The sequence below is a fragment of the Gymnogyps californianus genome, chromosome 5 (assembly GCF_018139145.2).
Source record: "Gymnogyps californianus isolate 813 chromosome 5, ASM1813914v2, whole genome shotgun sequence".
Lineage (NCBI taxonomy): Eukaryota > Metazoa > Chordata > Aves > Accipitriformes > Cathartidae > Gymnogyps > Gymnogyps californianus.
Genome location: NC_059475.1, coordinates 62340477 through 62356352, shown reverse-complemented (window position 1 = coordinate 62356352; position 15876 = coordinate 62340477). Strand labels below are relative to the sequence as shown.

Below are 15876 nucleotides of genomic sequence, written 5' to 3'. Positions count from 1 at the left end.
GGCCTTCCTGTAATGAACTTTGCAAGGCAAAGGAAAATTCAGTTATACAGTAGATCTTTATATTCTTAACATTTTCTTTACTAGACTTTCTCTTAACCAGTTGAATACTTTTGATTTGAATTTATATGCTCTTGTGCATTATCAAACTTATTACCTCTTGAATTTACCTTTTTTTAAAAAGGTGAAGACTTGTTAATAGAACGAGTGGCACATGCTGGCATGATCAACCCAGAAGATCGATGGAAGACACTACAATTTAATGGTCCTGTTGCCCATTTTGAAGTACAAATAAGAGTGAAGTGTGATGAAAATTACTACAGTGCTCTGTGCAATAAATTTTGTGGCCCTCGAGATGACTTTGTTGGTCACTACACGTGTGATCAAAATGGAAACAAAGCCTGCATGGAAGGTTGGATGGGAGAAGAATGTAAACAAGGTAGTATTGTTTGCTTCATTTTACATTAGCTCTAGTGTATTTATAATAGGTATAAACTGCAGTAGGTATTTCTATAGTGTTGGTGCTGTAGCATATTAATTTTAACACATGCAGACTTTGTCCTTTGAATACAAATCTTTGGGGGGGGAAAAAAAACCATCCTCTGTGAAGAGTGGAGCCCAGTGGAGCACCATTGACTTTATTCAGTGGTGATCTTACCTCAAAGCAAAACGAGGTATTACATCTGTTAATGTAAGATTTTATTGAACAATGATGATATCAGTAATACTGTAGACTTTAATCCTGTAAAAATGCCCTCATAACACTATTTTTGCAGATGAAGAAGTTTTGAGTGTAATGTATGCAAAGCTGAAAGCTTTTTGATAGCTCTTAATGTGAACAGAAATTCAAGTGTAGTCATCCTTTTTAATGTACCACTCAATCAAATCTCTTTGCGTTTTGCCTTCAGTCTCAGTGAGTAATTAGTGCTAAAATTACTTGACATACTCTTCTTTCCGTTGAGGGCTTCTTGGTTTTGTTTTCTGTTCTGTTTCAGCGAAAAGCCTGTTAATGACAGGGAAGACCATTTTTAGGGCTTACTCAGGGTCATGGGTATCTTTTGAAGCTTGGGATTTCCAGCATAATACCAGTCTAATACCAGGTTTAAAAAAAACAACTGTATTTGATAAATGTTTCAGTGCTGACAATCTTGCTGCAAACCTGTTTGGTATCACCTTTTTCAAGGGGTTAACTTAAGTTATTTTTTTTTTTTTCATAAACAGTTGTAATGGAGTTGTGTTTTGTGAAATAGCTAGCTGGAAGCAACAACTGTTGGAACATGGCAAAAGACCGTCTGCTTTGCACAAATAACAATAGGCTAAATGACAGAAACCCTAGCTGAACAGTCCCAGTTTGCTGCTGTACTAATGGGTACCTAGCTGCCCAGACTGATACATAAATCTTTTTCTATTTACAGCTGTATGTAAACAAGGATGTAATTTGCTCCATGGGGGTTGCAGTACACCTGGGGAATGCAAGTAAGTCTGCATGCTTGAGTATCTATCTTTGAGTACTGATTTTTCTAGCATTTTCTGTGTATGTTGCTACTTTTAAAAAGTCTACTTCAAAGTGAAAAAAATTGTATACAAGAACATGGATGGAAATAGATCTGAAGTAGATTTCACATGTGTAAGAACTGCATATACTTCATACTGTTTTGCAATCCTATTCTATTTTTTGCGCATATAGGACTGAACAGATTTGCTTCATGTAATCCCAAACTATGCCTTTATCAAATGAGAATAATCTTTTTTATTTTTTTTTTTCTTTTCAAAATCCGTAGGCGCTTTGGTCTCTGTGTACTGTTTGTTCCCCTCAAATAAAAAGGGGAACTTGCTCTTTGGACTGTTACGACTAGGAAATGCTCACAGTCCTAGAACACTCAATATACTATATTTGATCACCAAAATACAGTAAACTTAGCTTTTCCAAGAAAAAGGGGGTTTTTTGGTAGTAATGGAGATACAGTAGCAACCCCAGTCTAAACTTTCTACCCAAGGTGAATGTTTTTCGGCCCCTAAATATGAGAGAACAGACTGTGAAATGTTCCCTTAACTTTGTGATGAAGCCTAAGTAAACTCTGTGATAGCAAGAGGAGTTGATTGTTTCCTTGTAAAAGTTCAGGTGTCCAACGTAGTAGGTCAAGGGGAAATGGGTGTTATTTTTACACTGGCTGTTGAAGAAATGGGACAGGTCTACTTGCAAGTTTGAGATCCTCTCTAAGTTCTTGAGTTTATTTGTGGTCGGAGTTGTATGCATCATTGTAAGAGCAGATTTGTGCAGTGGTTCCTCAAGCTGTATTGAATTTGCTTGCTTGGAATGATATGAAACTGAACTGGCTGCCAGAACCCCTGAGAGCTGAGAAGTACCATTTGTGGCAAGCTGTGATAGTTTAAGGCAATTCTGCTTCATCCTCCTACTAGTAACTACTACAACCATCACAGAAGTGGCAGAAATAGGATGCAGGTTGCTTAGCTTTGCTGGGCTTAGAGCTAAGCTGGGGTTGAAGTGCCAGTTTGAGCTGGGCAGCTGACATGCAAACAAGTCCCATCCTGCTGGAGAGCCTGAAGTTTGACAGTGAGGTATGGCAGATAACAAAGTAAGTCTTAAATCATTGCACCACGGAAGTTTCAGGGCAGTAAGAAACCACTCTATCAGATGCTGCTGACTTGTAGAAGATTTGGTGTGTCGTAGCTCTCAAATCTGCCTGAAAACTGTAAATTCCAGGATATGACGTGGAGTGCTTCAGCGCATGTGTAGTTTCACTTCTGAAGAGCTATAAGGCTCCCTTAAAAGATTTTTTCACAGCAGATGTTTAAACCATGGCTTCCTTTTTGTAAGAAAGAATATTTCTATTTAATGTTATTTGTGATCTTTTCATATCATTATTTTGCTTGTGATTTCAAGTATTGTGTGCCCCTACTGCTGTTGCTGATTTTTCTTTTTGGTTACAAGTAGAGATTGTGGTTGAGAGCTGGGCCAGTATCACTTTTGCCTGAGTAAGAAGTACCCCTTCCCTTGAGCCTTCCAAGAACACGTTTTTCCCCTTGAGAACCTACTCTAATGAATTTTGATTCATGTAAGGGTCTCTGGAGTCCTGTAGGTATCAAAGGGAGTGTTCTAGGAGCCTGTGAATGTTTGCTTTTCGAGGGCAAGGAGCCTTTGAATAAAGGTGAAAAAGCTACAGGTTTAAGCAAATGCAAAACAGTACCCTTTTTTGGGGAGGCGAGAGAGGGTGGTGCAGTTTCCTTCTTAGCTTTCATTTCTCTGTGATGCCAGCTGTATCTGGGAAAGACAGAAGTTGGAGAGGAGGAGGAAGGTTTAAAGAGAATACAAAACCTTTGAAGATGAGGGGGCTGGGTGGCTATGGTACCTTTTTTAAGGTGTCTGTCAATAGGTAGTCTCATATGAGCAAAGCCTTTCCTTACAGCATGTCAGTGACGTGAAGAAGCATCTAGTGTTGTAAGTCTAGGTGCCCCTCTTTAACCTGCCCAGCTAAACAAAGCTCACAAAAATAACACTGAGTCTATTGAAGGACTCTGACCAGAAATCTCACTATTTTATTGGATGGATTCTCTCCCTGAAAGAAAGTACTGGGGAAAGGAATAAGGGACTTAATGTTTCAGATGGATTGTATGCCATCTGCCTTGTTTCCTAATGCCTACCTGCTGAAGTGATAGATCTGTGATCAGCAGGTTGAAGGAAAACAATGGCCTTTCCATGTGTGGCCATTCTGTTTGCATTATTGCAGAAGGTTCTCGGCTGCCTCTTTAAATGTGATTTGGTAGCTTGAGCTTGTTCACACAGATATCTTTAGCTTGTATTCTGTAATAGCTATTAGGATATATTAGAAATGTTGCTTTTAACCCAAATGGATAATACTTTCTGTAGAAAAATGATGCTGACCTAAAAATAAGCAAGGCTCACAGACATGACCTTTATCTTCAGCAGTACAAAGGAAGCTGTTATTTAAAAGAAACTGCTATGTTTGGTGCTATTGAATTATAATCTAGATTCCTTCATCCTGGTTTTTGGACAGTTGCCACTGTCATTTAACAGGTGAAAACAATGTCCTTTTTTTAATTCAGAAAGAAAATGAAAATGTGAGAAAAACATGGGTGTGAGATGTATGGAAATCTACTGGTGCCAATAGCTACTTGGTTGCCAAAATCTGTAGTGGCATTTATAAATAGAGAAGTTGGAAAATGGTTTCCATCTTCAACTTGCATGAACATGCAGGTAACTTAAGCAATGGCTCTGAGGCTTCAGCTGAACTCTCACAGAAAGGATCTACCCTCCATGCTTTGATGTTCCAATGTAATTTAGAGCTGTTCTTGGATTAAATGCTATACCAAAACCAGATCTTAAAAGTAGCTAAATGACTGCAGACTGTTAATAAAGGACATGCCATTAGCTGTAACTGTACATCATCTGTTGGGCAAGTTCATGTACCTGTTGTTTTAAGGAAGTTACGGTGTTGTGAGGTTTGCCATTTCTTTTGTTGAACTTTCATCAAAGAAATGGAAAATGAATAGGGGATGACCTGATGTCTTAAAATGACCTGATGTAGGAAACAATTTTGTGGTATGGCTGGGTCTAGGAGATAGGTTTTTGTCGTTGTGGAGGCAGTTCAGCAACAATAAAAAATTACTGAATAATGAGCAAAATTACATCCTTGAGGAAAGCAAAAGCAACTTAGCTGAATCTTGCAAAGATGGGAAATTGCAATCTTAAAAAACAAACAAACAAAAAACCCCAAAAAAGCCCACAACCTTTATCTATATCTAGGCTCAAAGTGTTTGGCCACTGTAATCTTTTCTTTTTTTAGCCTGCAGTGGCAGACCAAATGGTCTTGTTGATTGACTTCACCAGCCCAAAGTAGTAGGAAGGATTGTGAAAGAAGCAACACTGCCAAGCCATGATGATTGGTGCTTTTTGTATGGTTTTGCATCATTTGAAGTACTTTAAGTTCCATTAAACTGTCTAGAGAAGAATGACGTTTGATCTAATGGCTTATAACTGGCTTAGGCTCAATCACCTTATGAAATTATCAAAGTTGAATATAGAGAAACCACAAGTGACAATCCCCTTCCTTGATTAAAACTTCTGACTTCAGTATGTTTGGTACCACTCATAAACTGTCAGTAGGCTTAACGGCTTAATCTTTCACTTCCTTGTGATCCAGAGTGGTATGGGTTTGGCAGAAGTCCAGATATGCCTTGTATCTGGCCTACATTGTCATATTCCTGCCAGGATGATGGTATTTTCAGAAGTCTTTCTACTTTTTCTGTTGCCTTTGAATGTTTAAATTTCTCTTTCAAAGCAAAACAAAAGGAGTCAAATCCCTAACACTGCACAGCTTGTGTTCAGCTTCTGGAGCTATGGTAGGACCTAGGTTATGTCCTGGGAAATGCAGATCTTACTTCACACAACTGTGATACAAAAATTTCTTTAGAATGTGTAGAATAACTGAAATGAATTAGAAATGAGATTGTTAATACTACTCTGATGTGAATTTGTGCAAGGTGGATAAAGCAAGCATACAGTTTAAAAGTTTTAAAAAAGTAAATTAACTGTTTAATCTGTGTGTTTTGAACTGTCTTACTCTAGAATTACTTTTGAACTATATGTGACAATTTTGGTTTTACAGTGTTGGTGATTTTTTTTGTTTTGTTTTTATTTAATCACATATCTTATGTTTGTCCTGTTGAAACAGATTTCTCAAACTTCCTGTCCAGTGCCATATCTTTTGTAGTCCTTGTATTCCACTTCAGTCCTGCTTGCGAGGCTGCTTTCTTGTGTCCAGCAGTGCCTGCGTATGCTGTAGGCCTCTCCCAAGTGGTTTTGCTCCCTTAATCTGTCACTATAAGGGCCAGAACCTGCTCAACTATTATTCAATACTTTCTTTACAGAGATGCAGGAACAAAAGCTTGAGTTGCAAAATGAGTTACAACTACCTGGAGTGTTGGGGGTGTAATAGTGTTCTAGAGATCCCTTGTTGAATGTTCAAGGCTTGCATAGTCTTCCTATCCTTTTCAGTAGGAGGCCTACCAATATCACTACTGTCTCGCTTGTGTTTTCATGACAATTGGGTGGATAACATGGTTAACATCAGCATTGGGGAACGCTGCCTAAACTTAAAAGAAAAAAAAGAAAAAAAAAGCAACGCGATTCTTGTAAACTCATTCTTGGGTACAAGGAGGTGTGGTGAGTTATCTCAAAACAGGTTGTTATTGAAAGACTGTAGAGGACTAACAAAAGATCACAGAGGACTGAAAAAAGGAAATACAATGCCTGCTTCTAAAGCATGGAGAAAGTAAGAGATGGGGAACTTCCATACTAGCTAGATTAGATAGATGTCCTGGTTTTGGCTGGGACAGAGTTAACTCTCTTCTGGGGTTAAACCACGACAATAGATCAGCCAGATCTAAACGATATGGCTTCCTTCCAGAATGGAATTATGAGAAATCTCTTAAGCTGCTCTGAACAGTAAACTAGAAAGTCTTGTTTGAGCAGTGTGCTAGCTGCTGTGGCATCTGACCATTTCAATTCCTGCAGTCTTGGACTAGCTATGGTCCCTAAAGAGCATAGGACTATTTTGGCCCTGCAGGAATGTACCAGTACCTGGACGTCTTCTCCTGTCTCCTCTTTGGCACAAGATACCGTATCACAGCTTCAAGTTTGAAAGAAATTGTAAAATTATTACAATTGCTGTGTGTCTCATTCATATAAGTTCTCTTGCCTGTTACCATAACCAGTATGCTTTTATTATTGTTTTTATGTCCTAGTGGTAAGCCTTCTGGGATTGTTGGCAAGTGTTTCACAAGTAGACGTATTAAGTTAGACAAAAAAGAATCCCATGTTTTGTTTCTTTATTGGTCAAGGAACTGTGGCACACTATGCACTCACTGCCTTGGATGGTTAATGGGTAGGAAAGCACAGAATATATCCTAAAGGTGGATGCTGCTTCCAGGAGGATGTGAGCAGGTGTACAGGAAGTAAAAACATGTAGGGCTTTAACTTGTGTCTACAATAGTAGGTAGTGCAGACAAATTAGAACAGTAGATCAAAGCAGTGTTGAAAACCCAATATCCATATTAAAAACACTTCAGTTTTTTTAATTTTAGGCTAGCTCTAGTCTTTTCTTGTGGACTGAATGCCTGTTTGCAGCTGGAACACATTAGGTGTGCTCCTAGCATACATTGTCTTATGTTACCTTAGTTTAACCTAAAAGGAGTCCAATTCCTTTGTTCGAAAACAGCTTTGATGTGAACCAACACACCATCAACAAGAATGATCAGGCAGTTCAATTAAAAAGCGTGCTCCTGCTGTGAACTAATGCAAATATAGACACACCCTTAAAGCCACTTAACTGCAAGTTAACTGAGGGACATTTCCTCATGTTCTGGCTAAACAATTTTGAACCATCCTCTCTATCAGCTCCTTCACAAAACTCTAAATAAAGTATTGGAGTGAGAATGTTAGCTTTCAATAACTTCCTTTATTAGAGAAGAAAAAAGTTTGTAAGGAAAAATTTGTATCTTTTGGTCTAATAAGAATGCTGGGACTGAGAGGAAAAGATGACAAGTTTTCAGGTAATTAAATTATTTGAGTTCATTAACGAGTATCCTTCCCTAGTCACAAAACTATAATGCCTATTTCAAAGGTAGGAAAGTGGAGAAAGCGTTTCTGTGACAAATCTGAGTGAGTACCGTACCGTACTAGCTATAACATTGAATCCGGATGCTCAGAATTGTAGGATCTAACAGCTAGACAATATTGCTGCCTGCTATGCAACAATTAATCTCTTAAAAGATTAAACAGACTTTCTTATAGTTATTTTAAGTAAATAACTAATATAAAGCTATTGTTCTGGCCTATGCAACACCATCCTGTTCACGTCATTAGAAAATTTAGTGGTTTTCCATTTAAGAGGGTTATTTCTCCCCCACCCCTGAATGATGCGTTTTGCTTCTGCTCTTAATGTCACTGTTTTGCTTCGTTTTCCTGTGTTGAGTGTTTTGGCCACAGCTTCCACTTGAAATATGAGTGGGAGAAGCTCCCTCCAAAAAGTCTGCTTAAGAAATGATGTGTAAATATGTCACGATGATCTTCACTTCGGCCATTGTAGGATGTGCAATATACCAGTAAGGTGTAACCTGTGGTAATTAAAGGCTTATACCACATTGCCTACATCTTCCCTAGGATTTTTTAAATTTATTTTTAGACCCCATATTCTGACATAGACTTCAGAAGTAGTTTAGTTTTGATTTCCTTCACATTGGTGATTTAGGTGTATTGATGCATTAAGTGCTGATGAAGCTCTGTAGCTAGGTGTAGAACAGAATTTGGTTACCCTCTCATTCTCATGTATTGCGAGCCTTTTCATAAGGTTGACCAGAGTAGATTAGTGATTGGATGAGACCTGCAATATGAAGTTTCTCAGGTGAACTTTCTGCACAGAAAGTTCAGGACTCTCAAATAACCAGAAGTGATTGAACCAGGAGAATACACCATGTGTGAAGATAGTATGAAACAGCTGAGTTAGTAAAGTTGACTGTTGAGAGCACCCTAACTTTTTGCTATGTAACAGGTGTCTTCCTTTTGGATAAGGAGGAGTTAATCGTGCAAGGTGCTGAGGGACCATGGTTTGCAGACCATCAGGATCTGGGTACATCTCTTTGCCTTTCCACATCACTTCCATAACTAGGATTTATCATAAAATCAAGGAGTTTGGAAAGAACCTCCAGGGTCATCTAGTCCTACCTCCTGCCCAAAGGAGGTCTGGTTAGACCAGATTGCTCAGGGCCTTATCCTCACAAATATTGTATCTGTTTACATACAGCAACATGGGATGTTTTGAACACCTTGTGCCACCTGATTTGGAAATGCTCAATTTCAGCCTAGCTTTTACTAAATAACTATAACACAAACATCCTCAGAGGAAAGCAAAGACAAGTATCAGCTTTTTCCTTAATTACAGCTGTTTCAGAAGAACATAGGGAAAGCATAGTTCTGTAGAAAAATCTCTATTTTATTGAACTTGAGCAGTTTAACTTTTTTAATAGCCCCAGGAAAAGCAAAAAACCCCAAATCTTCTATTTATTTCTCCTTTCCCCACTTCACCCTACTCCTACCTCTGAGTACGTATGTATCTTTGAACTTTGCATAGTGACAGGTGCTTCTGTAGGATTCCTTGATACTAAATTTACGACTTTAAACACATTGAGATTTACTGTAGAAGGTCTTTCTTCCTTATCCTGGAATTTAGCTGCTTGAAGCCCCACTGTCTTATTGTAACCAAGTATACACTATGAGTTGAATTATTGTGGCTTTATCTACTTGTCAATGACAACAGTATTTTTCCTGCACAGTTGCAGTTTCTCTAATCTCAAGACTGAAATGTTATCTGGAAGCTTTGCTAATGTTAACTCCTGCCACCTCCCCTTCCTCCAGCCCTGTATTTAAATTTTAATTTTCTATTGCCACCAGATTCTCATCTAAGGAAAATGGAAGCTGTGAAGCATGTCTGTAGAATTATCAGGATCTTTTCTGCAAGTTCTTAGTTTCAAGATAACTAGCAATTGTTCTTCTATTCCTATGGCACCCTCTCTGTATTAATCCTGACCTGAAGGGACGCTTTGGTCTGGGAGCAGATGCCTGTACTTCAGCCTTCCATCAGGAAGTTACTAAACTGTAACAGTCTATTTATGGTAGCTTCTTTTGTACTGCTAATAACCCAGCAAGGGCTAAGATTAAGCCATCTCTGATTTTGTTTTGCGTGTGTTTGGTTGTAAAGACAAGTTAGAGCCGATGAAGTCAGCAGAGGGGAAGGACAAAGGAAGTAGAATCTTGATTCCAATAAGAATTTTCTTTGTCCGTTGAACAATGGGAATCCTTATGAATTCTCTAAATTTGGCTTTCTTATTTAGTCAGATGTGAAAAATTTAGGATTGCAGAAACTTCCAACAAATTATCCTCAACTGGAGGGGGCAGGGAAGAAGTAACTTAAGCCCACCATTAACTGCACTAGCAGTTTCCTTTTGGCTTTTACACAAGTGGTTGTTACTTGAAAAGGAATTCTGGTTTGTGGTTTTTTGTTTTGGGTTTTTTTTTTTTTATAGAAGATGTTGCTTTTGTATATGTACCTTCTGGGCTTCTCATAGTGGATCATTAACCTTTTTTTCATCCTTGTGTTTTGGCTTGATATTTTTCTCACAAATGACAACATGCCCATTTCTGAATTGGTTTCACTTTATTGATCACATCTTGCTCTAGGGGTGAGCTGAGATCCCTGTAAACGTTATCTTTTTAGAAGGAAGTGGAATTAAAGCTGCTCTAGCACCTGCTAATGTAGGATGCGACCAGACTTCCTGTTCAAAAGGAAATCCTAATTTACTCTTCCTTGTAAACTGAAGGCTGATCAGCTTACCACATAGTAACCTTTTGACTTGTAAACACTCTGTTCCTTTGGACTGCTTTTAGCCTCTAGAAATTATTTCCCTCGGGCTTGGTGGTAACTTTAACAGTAAACTTTGACTGTGTTGAGTATCATGAAAAAGCAGCAACTCTTTTCTGCTGAACTAATTTTAATGCAGTCAAGAATACCTACAAACTCAAGTAGGTGCTTAAGATGCCTTCAAGTTCTAAGAAGGTGGCTGTATTTTTCTTTGCACTCTTAATCACCAGTGCAGTGTTAAATAAAGAAACTTGTTATCCATTGGGTATGGAAAACAAATTGAGTTATTGTGATTATTTGCTTTGTGATGCAGACTTTCAGCCCTTGAAAATGCTTATTATATGTGGGTGGGGAGTTGGCTCTGGCTAGGATAGTCATGGTGAATCACTGGCAGTAGTGCCAGGTTTGGCATGGATGGCGATTTGGGTTGCGGCCAGTAAAGTGAGTTACAGTGCTTTTTTATTGTTTATTACCAGCCCCTGAAAAGATTTTTTTTTTTCTGTCCTTGAGGAGGAAGGAAGAGATCAAATTTAGCAGGAGCAGTATTTGTTTCCTCTTACTGCTAATACAGCAGAAGAAAGCTGCTTCTGAAATATGTATGTTCTCCAGGCTTCTGACAGCCGTGCTTAGATGAGTGATTGGAGGCCTCTGAACTAGGTACATGGCTGAGGCTCTCCTTAGGGATCCTTCAACTGTGAGGTTTTGAATGAGGAGCAGGTACTGGGACTAAGAACTCAGAGTAGTTCTAAACTTCATATAAAAAAAAATTGTCTTGTGAAGATCTGCATCTAGATTCCTTCTGCCTATGTAAATAGTAGAAATATAAATAACATGCTGCCAGCGTAACCTGTTCTATCCCTCTGGGGACTGATACAGCTTACTGAAATGGTGGAAGTGGATTGATTCACAAGGAACCAAGATTCCTCATTTATATTTCTTTTCCTTGTCTTTTCTCATCACACCCCAAAGACTTAAGAATTTATTTTCTGTTCTTTTATGGTATTCAAAGCATCTTGATAATAGAATGGTGGTGTTAAATCTAAAAAAGTACAGTTTCCTTTCTAATGCTTTTTTCCCCTAGGCATTAGGGCTCCACTGGCATGCATTCAGCGTGTCTTTATGCATCTCTTTGCTAGTATGGCTCTTAAGTTGTTTGTAAGAAATACTCTTAAAATAACAGGCAGAACATTTTTTTTGTTGGCCCAAAAGAGCAAGCTTACTATTTCTTTTTGATTAAAATGTGTGTGAAATATAGGTTAAAAAAAAAAAAGCATTAGCCTGTGTCCTTTTTCTTTTTCCTTTTTTTTTTTTTTAAACTTCAGAATTTTTAACACTTCCTGTAGCATGAACAGTTGCTTTTGTTAGCAGAATTCTGTTACAGATAACATAAAGATACTGGTCTCTGAAGAAATCTTGGGACAGAATCTCAACTGTTTAAAACAAATGAATTATTAATGGCTTTTGTTTCTGTTCTCTCTCCTCCTTTCTCCAAAGAGCACTTTTTTCATAATGTCACTAGAGAACACTGAGGATATAACAGAATAAATCTGTAAAAAGTATTCTCTTGAGAAACTGAGTCCTGAGAAAATTGACAAGACAGTGGCCTCTCTGGCTGCCCTGTTCTTTGAAGACTGTAGCACTCTAGAGCAAACTAGCTAATATCTTGAAATCTGTCTTCATAGAGAGAGAAAAGCTATGGTGCTTGATGCAGTAAGCCAGCAGTCTCCTTTTGAAAAGTCATTTAAACTTTTTTATACCAATCACGATTTTTATCCTAGTGTGAGGTGATTATGTGAAGATGGGACTTCTTGTGAAAGAACAACTAATTTATGTACAGTTCTTATAATGCATAGCGCTTGGTGTTTGTTGCCATGGTATATAATACAATTGAGCAAGATGAGTTCCAGTAAGGATGTTCAACAGGATTAGTATGTCCCTTCTAAACAGGAGAAATAAAGTTTTGTTATCTGTTGCACATTGAACAGTTGACCTTGTTCTTGAGAATGGTAAGTGTAGTGTTCTAAATACCTGTAATGCTGATAATTAAGCATCATGTTGCTAACTTTTAACATGTGAACTTACATCTTAGGTGTCATTATGGTTGGCAAGGACAGTTCTGTGATGAGTGTGTCCGCTACCCAGGCTGTGCTCATGGGAGCTGTAATGAACCATGGCAGTGTAATTGTGAAACCAACTGGGGTGGCCTGCTCTGTAACAAAGGTACTTAACATTAATGTACAGGAAAAATAAGTAAAGTTGCATGATTAACTGATAACTCGTTAACCATTTTTTTTCTGCTAGTGTGCAACTACCTGAGTATTTCTGTGCCTAATTCTTTTATGGCAGATGGTGCCTAAACATCATAAGTATAGGAAGTTTAAGACAAAAGGCTTGGAATGGTCCTGACTCTTCTAACTCATGTAGTTGTCTCTTGCTCATCCCTCCCTGTTCTGTGGATAGTTATCAGATGACAGGCTACCTAATGGAATATGGGGATGATGTGGGTGAATGATGTTCAAGCCAGAAAGGTATCTGTATGTCTGACTAGGGATTAAAAAGGTGAGATTTGTGTTCCCTGTTGATTGACGCTTTTCTCTGTCCAGATCTCAATTATTGTGGAAATCACCATCCCTGCCTGAACGGTGGAACCTGTATGAATACTGAACCAGATGAATATCGCTGTGCTTGCCCAGATGGCTACTCTGGAAAGAACTGCGAAATTGGTACTTCTTGGATATTGCATGTATCTTCGGAAATCTGAAACTGTTTTAGGCATGGCTACGTTCTAGTTAGCCAGGTGGCATTTTTATATGCTCATTGTTGCATTTTTTTTTTTTTGTAGAGTAGAGGAGCTGTTTTCTCCTTTCCAAAAGCTAGCTTGGTTTCTGAGAGGGGAAGTGTGAAAAGTGATGGCGTGCAACTTGTCCTTTCAACTTGATTTACTTTGACAGTGGGGATATGCCAGCTCCGTCTCTCCTGTCTAGTGCCTTAGGCTGGCTATTCAAAAAACCCTGGAAGACAACAGAAATGCTGCAACAGTTTCCCTTGGATTTAGATAAGACTGAGAATATTTCTTCCCTTTGATTTCTTCACTTCCTTAATCCAAACATACAATTGGGCTATAGTCTCACGGAAATGGGTTACAGGTGCGCCTTTCCCTGTTACCTTTCTCCCTGCTACCCATTTTCTTGTCTTCTGGCTTGCTTGCAAACACGCATCCTATACAAGCTGGGGACTAAGGAAGGTAGTAGTGATGGACACTTCAGTTTTAACTGTAGTGTGGGGTTTTGGCCCGATTTTTAGCTGCCTGAATGTGTTGAATATCCTTTTTGATCAACTGAAACTTGATTTTTTTAAAATAATCTTTTAATATGGGACCTTTAATACATTTGGATTAGTAATGCAAATGTTAACTATGGAAATATGCTCAAGCCCTCTTACAGAGTCACCTTGGGCAGATTAAAGAAAAAGTTAAGTGTCTTCCCTGTTGCCATCAGCAAAATGGAGGAAAGCATTTAAGCCACATTTCTGATGAAGTATGCCTTCTTGACTATAGAGTCTAACAGATCTGCCGCTATCCAACATGAAAAACTGCTTCTTATCTCAACCACAGTACAAAGACAGCGTATCACTTTTTTCATTTATATCTGTGTATGTGTTACACAAAGACCAAAATTTTCATGTACTGGAGACTATTTTGGTATTTGGAGACTTTTCCTGATTATTCTGTCTCTGGAGATAAAGCAGCCAGTGCGCAACTTCTATTTCTGTCCTATTTTGCTTTACAGATTTGATGTTTGGAGAAAAATGAAAGCTTTTGGTTCAACTTTTTCACATGTATTATTTGGGTGTTCTGCAGTGACTTTCTTTGCCATGATGGATTGTTAAATCCTTTTTTTAAAATGTGATATTTCCAATTTTCTCACTTGGAATTTTGCTATTCCTTGATAGTTATAAGTGTAGATGGAAAGAACCCATTTTTTTTTCTTTCACTTAACTATTTGGCCTTAAGTTCACTAAACTGTTATCAGCAGAAGGTTTTCACATTTATCAGGATGTAGATCTTCTTTGAACTTCTATAAAGTGCTATGTGGTATTAATAATACTATTAAAACTTGAATTTTGCTTCAGCTGGTAGAATGTGATGCAAAGTTTTGGCTAAAATGGTTGAAATCTTGTCTTAGCTTGCCCCGAAAGTTGTGGGGAAGCACCTTGGCTCTTCAAATGAGGAGGCAGGGATAAAGGGAGCCATACATTTGATGAGTTCTATACTGATTATTAGCAGTAGCTTGGTATATGAGCTGCTTTAGGTACTAGTACCTAACATCATAGACAATGTAAATTCAGTTTGCAACATCCCTGAAAGAAAGAAAAATTACGAAATATAAATACTAGCAACGATTAGAAAGTCTTACCTAGTTAAGGGGATTGTTTTCTTCTTTCCAAAAGCTTCCTTGGCTTCTGAGAGGGAAAATACAGAAGTGATGGCATACTTGTCCCTCCTCAACTTGATTGTTGCTTAGTGCAGTTTTACAGTGCTTTAGTGCAGTGTTACAGCCCTACATGGAGTGACAACAAGCAGTACTGCCTGTAATTGCAAGTAGCTCTATTCTTTGCTGTTTCCAAGGAACAGTATTTAGAATGAAGCTTAACAGACCTTTGATACTTAAACTACTACTACTGTTCAGATCTCTGCATACAGCATGTCTGTTTTGTCTCACTGAAGGGAAAAAAAAAAAGTGCTGGAGCACTCTGGAGGTGGAAGTGCGTGGCTGGAAGCAGTAGGTCAATGAGGAACTTCTCAGTACCCCAGGAGCTAGAGTGACCTGTCTACCTTTAGACTAGTCAGTAGATATGAAGGATGATGCACCTTCAGTAAAATCCAGCTTCAGTCTCCTGCTGGGAATCTTACTCTCTGCAGCTGAGAGGGGGAGACTCCAAACTTCCATACAGGCACCTCTCCACTGCTCCTGCTCTTGGTCACTTTTAATCAGAACGCAATTTCTAGCCGTGTAAGTTCTCCTTAACTGATACTGGAAGAGTATTTAGCAAGAATTTCTTTCCCTCTTTCTTCCCAGCGGAGCATGCTTGCGTATCTAATCCCTGTGCTAATGGTGGAATTTGTCATGAAATTTCATCAGGCTTCAAGTGTCACTGCCCATCGGGGTGGAGTGGACCAACATGTGCTATTGGTGGGTATTTGTTTACTGACGACTGACCCATTAGGCTGGAAGGGTTGGTACAGCTTACTTGATAATATCATGCTCTGAGAGTATGGAATTTGGTGGTAGTCTTTTACCTTACCTGTCTTAACAGCTATGTGTTGGGAGACTCTGAAAAGATTAATGTTACTGTGCAGCCACCAGTATCTATTTGATGCAGTTGAGATCTACAGGTTATCAAAAGCATAGCTGGACCGTAT

The 15876-nt window shown here is 38.6% G+C and overlaps 1 protein-coding gene across 1 annotated transcript in view; it reads left to right on the top strand.

The window, feature by feature from the left end:
* JAG2 (jagged canonical Notch ligand 2) overlaps nucleotides 1-15876 on the top strand; it is a 72580-nt gene that overhangs the window by 33761 nt on the left and 22943 nt on the right. The window contains 5 exon segments of the mRNA XM_050898166.1: nucleotides 182-436; nucleotides 1413-1473; nucleotides 12544-12674; nucleotides 13058-13177; nucleotides 15533-15646. Coding sequence (XP_050754123.1) covers nucleotides 182-436; nucleotides 1413-1473; nucleotides 12544-12674; nucleotides 13058-13177; nucleotides 15533-15646 — 681 coding nt within the window.